Here is an 8,858-nt window from a genome sequence, read left to right as displayed (position 1 = left end):
AGTATAGTTTATAGTTTCTTAAAATCTTGGGGGGCGAGGCCACTACTTGTCCCTCTAGGTCTGTCCCTATCTATGAAATTTTTTATTTTTGGAATAAGAATTATGGCCATTTGGATCAAATTTCATGAAAATAGTAAGTTTTAATTTCAAATAAATAATTGGGACATAAATTCATCACATAAAAAAAATATATATATATAAAACTACTAAATTACACAATATTATTTATTTCGTTAGACACATCTCGTATATAAGTATAGTTTCTTAAAATCTTGGGGGGCGAGGCCACTACTTGTCCCTCTAGGTCTGTCCCTATCTATGAAATTTTTTATTTTTGGAATAAGAATTATGGCCATTTGGATCAAATTTCATGAAAATAGTAAGTTCTGTTCTTTAATTTCAAGACTCATCTAAGATCTCTAGTCTATTATATTGACAAATTCTCCTTAGCACGATAGTTTAACTTCCAACTTTTCTATCATGATGAAACTATTGAATATCCAATTACCCCTGTCTAAGACGAAGATCTAAGAAGGATATAAAAATCTCGCAATAAGAATCTTTTTTCATTTGCTATTTTCTAATAACCAACTTGCTTGGTTAAGTGTTAGTTTATTTATCTGATTAAATAAGTATTGAGTGTTTAAATCTCAACGTATATATACAATACTGATCAACAATAAATTGTTAACAATATTCAAATCTGCAATAAATTAATTTTTGACCTGCTAAATTAAAAGATGCCATGTAAAAAAAAAAAAATCTAAAGCACTAGTTAAGAGACCAAAATATCTACAATGTTCACCAATCTTGTTAACAGCTTCTATTTTTATTTTCATTAAAATAATAATAATAATATAAAGAAAAGAGACCACTTTGCTAAAATATTCATCTCACTTTCATAAAATCAAACAAGGTTCTTATTAATAAACTCCTTCATAAACAGTATGCAACTTCTATCAATAGTTTCAATTCCACAAAAATGCAAAAGCCAATACAATGGAGACTTCTTTTTCTTCTTTTCTTTCTAATACACATATGGCAATATTCTCCAAGGAACAAGTTTTCGATACTCAGTCCACATCTCTTTATACTTCTTCGCACAACGAGATTCGTCCCTTCTCTCCCTCCATATCAACAGAATAAGAAGATATATTGGATAGAAGTATGGAACTGGTGAACTGCAAAAATGAGTAAAATATACAAGGTTTGACATTTTCTTTGTAGAAAAATCAATATCTATAACTTTATATCGGCGAAATAATTAAAGGAATGAGTTAATGAGATCACCTTATCCCACAAGGTAAGCTAAAGGAGAGAGCAAGAAGCAAGTCACCTAGGTAATTACAATGTCTAGCAATACCCCTTCAACAACAACAACAACAACGACAATTTGTGTTAATAGCTTCCATGAGAAAGTGAATTGAGTGTATATACATTGTTCTAACAAGACTCTAGATAGACAAATAATAACCACGGATTAAAACATGTTACTGTCTTCGTTCTTTTTTATCTGTCAACTGTTACTTTTTGGTACATATTGATTTAAAGCATGCCAAAAAGTGGACAAATGACCAAGGAGTAATGTGTAATGTGTAATGCATAAGATGTTAAGAACTAACCACATATAATCTCAGCATGACCTAAATTCACTGACTTTCTAAATAAAAATTCATGAGGATTAAAAAATTTTATTGGTAATATGTTATACTATTACTAATTACCAATCATTAACTTGGATTATACACATACTCAACCAACCATAACTTTCGCTATTTGATAAAAAGAATAACTTAGCCAATGGAGCCTTTTCTCATCCCATTTTTTATTCCGAAGCCTCCCAACATGTTTCAAGATAGTGCTTAATCGGTAATCACATATTATGTATTAGATTAAAGGTGAAAGGAAAACAGATGCATATCTACTCCAAGCAATCTTTTTTTTTTCAGTTTTTACCCCTTAAATCAAGAAAGAGGAAAAGGAAAAAGAGAAACAAAATACAGATATCAAATGAAAAGAAATCTTACCAATAACCAGAAGCAAGTAACTTTCCACCAATGACTTTTGGAGGCTTACCCCAAATAGGGGCCTTTGGATTCTTTTTGAATACATGTTTTTGCTTGTTTGCTCCTCGAAATACCATGTATCTGCAAAGTTTGATCTACAATTTTTTGTTATAAACTTATGTAACTTCAAGAGTGTATGTGGCGCATTATAGAATTCACGGTTGGATATTACGAACACATTACCCAATCAGGAAGACAGGGCAATTAGCTATAATGGTTGTCGTTGTTAACTTCACCTCGTTTGCTAAGAGCCACCAGCCCTGACAGCAATTGTAGCATGTCAATACATGTTATGTGTTTAAACGAAAAGTACTATACATAATGGTGCAAATAAATGGCAAGTTGGAAGCTAAGTTATAGCAATTACCTGAATGCTAAAAGTAAAAGGAATCCAAACTAAATCTCCAAAGACCAACATGAAGCCCAACCTCTCTGCAATTATGTCCCAGCTAAAAACAAAAATTAAAAGATAAGATCATAAACCAAAATTATATCTAAAATGAATGACAGTATAGATATCACAATCATGAGTTCATAACTTAGTGAAAATATTACAAGGAAAACATGTTTTATTTTTTTAGATAGATTGGGATGAACAATTTTTCAAGTGGAGCAAACGCAATTCACTTACGTTGATGTCATGTACTCTTCATGCACAAAGTAGTCCAAGATGTATAACTGGCATAAATGTGAAGAAAGTCACTCATCAAACACCCAAACTAGTGCTTATTAAAAGAAAAGAGAAAAAAAGGAAATTCAAGAAACTAAAGTATACAAGATTTTGAAATTACTGCACAGAATATTTGGAAGAGAATCATTGATTTGCTCAAAGTACCATCTTGAATGCTCTTTGCAAGAACGGATAAATTGATAAGCAGCCACCCCATCATTCCAGCTCTAACAAACAAAAATCTACAATTTGACAATTCCATTATATGTGCAGGAATATTTATAGTATTCATAATAATCATAAAAAAACCGCAATTTTGGCAATTCCATTGGCAGGGTTGCAAGCTAAGAACGCTTTTTTTCCATCATAACTGCCAATTATATACACTTAAGCAATCATATAAAATGAGAACAAGCAAGGAACGACATCAGGTGGATAACATACTTGAGGTCAATACCCATAAAATGAGGATTTAGTTGTATTCCAAACCACCTATTAAAGTAAAACAGAAAACGAAAAACAAGATTAACCAATAAAATTCAATTTCTGCAACGGTCAAGGAAATAAAATCAACCATGTTCATACTTCACACTAGTTAAAAAGTCGGGCTTCGTTGTACTAGATAGAAAAACACAACAGAGATGCAAACACAAATTTCAAGCAGAAGCTATTACGATTAAAGTAATTTTAACATCTAGAACATACCAATCATGTATCAGGTTTCCAGTGGTATGGGGTTTTAGTGATGAACTTTTACTATGTGACTTGCAGCCCGCAAAATACAGTGCCAGAGTCACCTGATATGAAATTAGTAAAAATGACAACAAAAAAGGTTATTATCAAGCAATGCAGAGTACCAATAAAAACAAATAAGGTATTAAATTTAGCTTTTGATATATTTCAACAACTGTGCATTGGTACGTTTAGCCAGCCTTATCTAATGATACAATAGGATTTGACTTCCATCATTGTTATTAAGTTCAATAATGTGTCATTTGTTCATATTTCAGTTCTAGCATATTCATATGATGAAATTGAACACTACTCCATTAATACAAGTGTTAGTACCTAAATTCTTCAGTGTCCACCAGACGAGCTAGGCAACAACATTTAACTACTAAAGACCTTTATATAACAACACCAGAATCAGAGACAGTCAGACAGATATGACTATGAAAAGAACCATTGAATGCCATTACTAAGTTCTAAATAAGATTCTATGCTTACAATTACATACAAGAAAACTGAAGATAAATGTTGTGGACAGCAGCTCAAATCCTCTCTCAGATATAGCCTGCAAAAGTTGCCACAAGTTATTCTGTGTCACTCTAACTCTAGCATATGATTCATAGTGTTATGCAAAATTCAGAATATCCATATGAACACGTACGGTAGGAGATACAAAATCCATCTTGGCACTAATCCCAAGAAGTGCAACCAACAGAAGAAGCAAGACTAAACCTGAGAAAATGTGAACATGGAGTTACACCTCCAAAAAAATATAAAAGGAATAGTGGTGTAAATATAGACTCAATTCTTGTGAATCTCATATGAATCAACATGCAAAATATCCTTAAAAGTATAAAATATACCACAACTGCTAAACCTTATCTCACTAGGTACAATAAGTAGCATAAATAAGAAATCATCATAATCTTTGTTATAAATCATGTATACATTCAAATTATTAAAATCTAACCATTATAACAATTTCATCTATCACCTATGATTTTTCCTTTTCTAAGATTTCCTCTATTAATAGGTCATTGAACAAACATTTTGTCATGTATAGCATTGAAGACTGGTCATGAAGTGAACAGCAAAAATATGTTGCCATTATAACACTGATTTAAGGATTACCATAAACTAGAGAACCTATATTACATCAAAATCACACTAAAATGAACCACATTTTTATAATGTACTAGAATGTTAAAAACGAACCATTGCAGCGATAATGAAGGCGAGTTCCATCAGCAAGAACAACCCCAGGAACCAGTTTTCCCAGCACAATGGATCCCGCAATTGCCAAATAAGCAAAGAAGCCCAGAAGCAAATAAGCCTTATCCACATTCCAAAGTAGTGAAAATATTAAAACTTTACATATTACATCCGTAGAATCAACTAATTCATATAAAGGGTATAGTGAGTGAATGAATGAATAGCACTAACTGAGTTCCATGATGGTATAAGAGCTTGAAGAAAAGAACTCAGATCCATGAGCACGTGTGAGCCTTGTATCTGAATGGAATGAGTAGCTTGATTGTGATTTTAGTGTCAGAGAAGATTGTGACTTCGATTATTGCTGCAGTGCTGTTGTTGCTACTTTATTGTACTCAAGATTCTGAAAATCGAATGACTGATTCAATAATTTAATAATCTAACCTGTGATCGAACCGTAATTAAACCAATTTAATTAAATATATAATAAAATTTTAAATATTTAAATTCAACCATTCATAACAATAAAATTTAAAATTTCACAATCTCACGTTTAATTTCACGATGTTCAATGACCAAAAATAACAATCTTTTCTCTTTAAACAAACACTCATCACAAGTCATAATAGTCGTGAAGTGGCCCAAAATCAACAAAATCATATTAATATCAACCAACAACAGTCAACAATAAACAAGAGATTAACAAATAAAATAATTTTGATCTCATGAAATAAATTAAATCAAACAAATAAAAACAAAAAGAAAAAATAAAACTGAAGAAGACGACGCTGAGTTACGAACAGGGAAGTGGGGGAGTGAGCAGACAGCAAGAGACGGCAGTGTCAACAAAGCCGGCGACGACAGGCAAGGCGGGCGAGAAGAGCGACGATGCCAAGAATAAAGGCTGCAAAAGCGCCGGCGACAGCAGCGGGCAATGACAATAGCACGGGAAACGGCGGCAAAGCGGGCGACAAGAGCGACGTGGCCAAGGACAAAGGCTGCACCAACACCGGCGACGGCGACCTTCTGAACTGGCCAACGGAGCCAATCGGGCCTGCCTCCTCCTGCTGCCTCTAGGGGTATGGCCGGCGCCTACAGCTCATTAGGTGGGTGGGTTTTGGGATTTTTAATTTTGGGCATAACCTAAGTGAATGAATCTGAACCAAGGTTCTAAAAACCGGAACGGTCATCAAACCGTTTTAGTTACTGGTTCACTAGTTCATTGGTTCAACCGTCGTTCAACCGGGAAAACCGTTTTATAATAAACACCTAATTCTATAAAAATTTAATGAATAAAGCAACTGGTTCTAAACACTCTTCTACTGCATTTTTTTTACTTCAAAAGGAGATCATAAACAACTAGTTCTATGAATAAACAAACTACAATGATATGCAATGCCAAAAATAGGCCAATGATGAAATAATAAAAGGTTTCTCTCTTCAATTCTATGTTCAAGCTTGTAGCAAACCAGAATCAACAGAGTAATACCGTTGAAATAGTCTTCCTTCTTAATTCTCATGTACCTCAAAGAATTTTCTACAAAATGAAAATTGAACACATTACACAGCTTTAAAACAAAAACAAAACAACACTCAGAAATCAATCACCTCTTCCAAACACAGCCTTAAAACAAAATAGAACAACATTCAGAGTATGAGCATTGACCACAAAAAATTGATTTCTGAAACAAAACAAAAACAGCAGAACAACATTCAGAGTTTGAGCATTGATCACAAAATATTGATTTATGAAACAAAACAAAAACAGAAGAACAACATTCAGAGTTTGAGCATTGATAACAAAAAATTGATTTCTGAAACAAAACAAACACACCAAAACCAGTAGAACAGCATTTAGAGTTTGAGCATTGATCACAAAAAAATAATTTCTGAAACAAAACAAACAACAAAACAACAACAACAAAGCCTTGTCCCACTAAGTGGGGTCGGCTACATGAATCAAATGACGCCATTGTGCTCTGTCATGTACGGGCAACGACCTAGCTTTAGCGCAATAATGTCTTTGATTCATGTCATGGGGGTTCGGCTATATTTTTATGTTGGTTGCCGAAGACCTAACACAACCCTCCTCCTTTATCCGGGCTTGGGACCGGCTATGTACCGCAAGTGTAACATAGGCGGAGTTTGAAACAAAACAAACAATCAACAAAACAATGAAAACAGAATTTTTTTTTCCTTCAGAAGAAGAAAACAATGAAAACATGAAGCATATAATAAATCAATGATCACCAATATCCAGCAAGAATCTCAAAGACAACAATATTCATTACAACAATTTAGCAAATAAACAAGAACAAGACCTAAATAGAAAATCCAACAAATTAAATCGCAGAAACCTAACAATTTAGCAAATTAAAACAACAACAGCCCAAAAACTTACAAGAAGAACACTAATGCAAGTGGAATCATCATGCTAATATGTTTTCTACAAAGATGCTATTTGTGCAGCTAAAATTTCCTAATTTCTAAGATCCAAGTATTCTAATTTCACATGCAATCAACTTACTAAGTTTCTAAAAGCTAGAAATGATAAAACCAACCTGAAATATGGTTAAAGCATTTCATCAAACATGTTGAGTGCGGTAAACTTAAAACGAAATAATTACTTATTGTAAAACTTAAACTTTAATTCAGTCTATGAAAAAAATCCAAACCACTACTAAATCAAATAATTACTTGTTGTAATAGAAATAAGAAGTTGCAGAGTTTGAAAAAGAGTATTGGTGCTGTGTGAGTGTATTGTCTGGTGGCGGGTTTAGGGAACTCACGGCGGCGACAAAAGAGAGCAGTTCGACGGCTAGGTGGAGCGCGCGGGTTGGTCGCAGAGTTTGAAGCAGAGCAACGTGGCTTCCAGACGAACGCGAACCCGAATGGTGAACGGCGAGTGAACGCGAACGGTGAACGCCGAGCAAACTTGAACAGCGAAGAACGCGAACGAAGACGATGGCTGAACGAAGACGCGAACGTGAACGGCAAACAAACTGCGGCGGAAGCGCGGCTGAACAGACAAAGACGACGGACGCCGAGCTCGAGGAAGCAGCTGCGATCGGTAACAGCGAACAGGGGTTGAAGACTTGGAGCACGAGGGAAGCTAGATAGACGGACGGACGGCGGCAGTATGCCACTCCTTGCGGCGGTGGTGTAGGCTTACAGTGCTAGGTTTTTTTGGCTGAGTTTCTGTGTATGAAAGAAAGGGAGGGAGAAACGGAGAAAGAAACGAAGGAGCTTCAGAACCAAGATGAAAGTAAGCCAAATTTGCCAAAAACGACGCCGTTTCTTTTAAACCGGTCGGTTCTCTATCCGATCAACCGGCCAGAAACCGACCGGTTCGGCAGTTTTTCTTCGGTTCTTGGAAAAACAGTTTTAAGGGACAAACCGAACCATAATTACTGCCGATTCACAGTTAGACTGATCAAATCGATCAATCCAGTCCAGTTTTTAGAACATTCATCTGAACTCTTCAACTCAATTTGTTCATGACAAAAAAAAAGGCACATTTGTTTTTTCTTTAATCCAAAGTCACGTCGTTTAAGGGGAATTTTCTTTTTAAAAAAAAAGAGAAAGTCTAGGAGGTTAGTATTTTTATTAAATTTTGGTCAGCACTTAACTATCAAAAGAAAATTGAATAATCCTGCACCACTAGATGTAATCTCACACCTAGGGGTATTCAAATCCAAACCGATCCAAATTAAACCGCTCATCCAATCCAATCCAAACCGAAAATCAATTAAAACCGCACTAATTCGGATTTGATTGGATTCTATTTTTTACAAACCGCTGGATCGGATCGGATTTTGGATCTACTTTTCATAACCAGTTACGTTATTGTTAATTATTTAAAATTTGATGTTGAGACTTGTTATATGTATTTAATTTTTTTAATTTATAAACCGCAAATCCAATCCAATCTAAACCGCTTGAAATTGGATCGGATTTTTTTTTTAAAAGCATCCAATCCAAACCGCACCGCAAGTAAAATTTGTGTTCGGATCGGATGAATTTTTGACTCAAAACCGATCCAAACCGCACCGCGAACACCCCTATCACACCATTAAAAATATCATTGATGGCTATAAATCACAAAATCTGCTAGCCTTAAGGGTGGCAAAACGGGTTGAACCCGTCGGGCCAACCCGCTAAACCCACTAAAAAAGGCTGGT

General features: G+C 34.7%; 1 protein-coding gene across 11 annotated transcripts; it reads right to left on the bottom strand.

Moving 5' to 3' along the window:
- LOC107639617 (delta(14)-sterol reductase) lies at nt 876-7,558 on the bottom strand. Of its 11 annotated transcripts, none has more exons than XM_016343167.2 (14): nt 7,467-7,558; nt 4,909-5,080; nt 4,681-4,798; nt 4,127-4,197; nt 3,974-4,030; nt 3,442-3,533; nt 3,181-3,228; nt 2,858-2,978; nt 2,698-2,744; nt 2,434-2,515; nt 2,250-2,326; nt 2,028-2,147; nt 1,291-1,365; nt 876-1,181 (listed from the first exon to the last, which is right to left on the bottom strand). In XM_016343167.2, exons 2-14 carry the CDS (start codon nt 4,954-4,956, stop codon nt 1,028-1,030), a joined length of 1,110 nt encoding a protein of 369 aa, XP_016198653.1. In that variant the 5' UTR covers nt 4,957-5,080; nt 7,467-7,558; the 3' UTR covers nt 876-1,027. The 11 variants fall into 11 exon arrangements, with proteins under 11 accessions (XP_016198653.1, XP_016198654.1, XP_016198655.1 ...); XM_016343168.2 differs by having other exon boundaries at nt 7,375-7,502; XM_016343169.2 differs by lacking the exon at nt 7,467-7,558 and adding an exon at nt 5,479-6,442 and having other exon boundaries at nt 2,028-2,161.

This window comes from Arachis ipaensis, chromosome B04 (assembly GCF_000816755.2).
Source record: "Arachis ipaensis cultivar K30076 chromosome B04, Araip1.1, whole genome shotgun sequence".
Taxonomy (NCBI): Eukaryota; Viridiplantae; Streptophyta; class Magnoliopsida; order Fabales; family Fabaceae; genus Arachis; species Arachis ipaensis.
The sequence above is the reverse complement of the archived record's forward strand: the minus strand, read 5'-3'. Positions and strand labels throughout refer to the sequence as shown.

Excerpts from the sequence above, each read along its gene's own strand:
- LOC107639617 (XM_016343167.2), bottom strand. The coding sequence starts at position 4,956 with ATGGATCTGAGTTCTTTTCTTCAAGCTCTTATACCATCATGGAACTCA. Across the intron at positions 2,979-3,180 it reads TTTATGGGTATTGACCTCAA|ATTTTTGTTTGTTAGAGCTG; the intron begins GTATGTTATCCA and ends GTCAAATTGTAG. Across the intron at positions 2,516-2,697 it reads GAAGAGTACATGACATCAAC|CTGGGACATAATTGCAGAGA; the intron begins GTAAGTGAATTG and ends TTTTGTTTTTAG.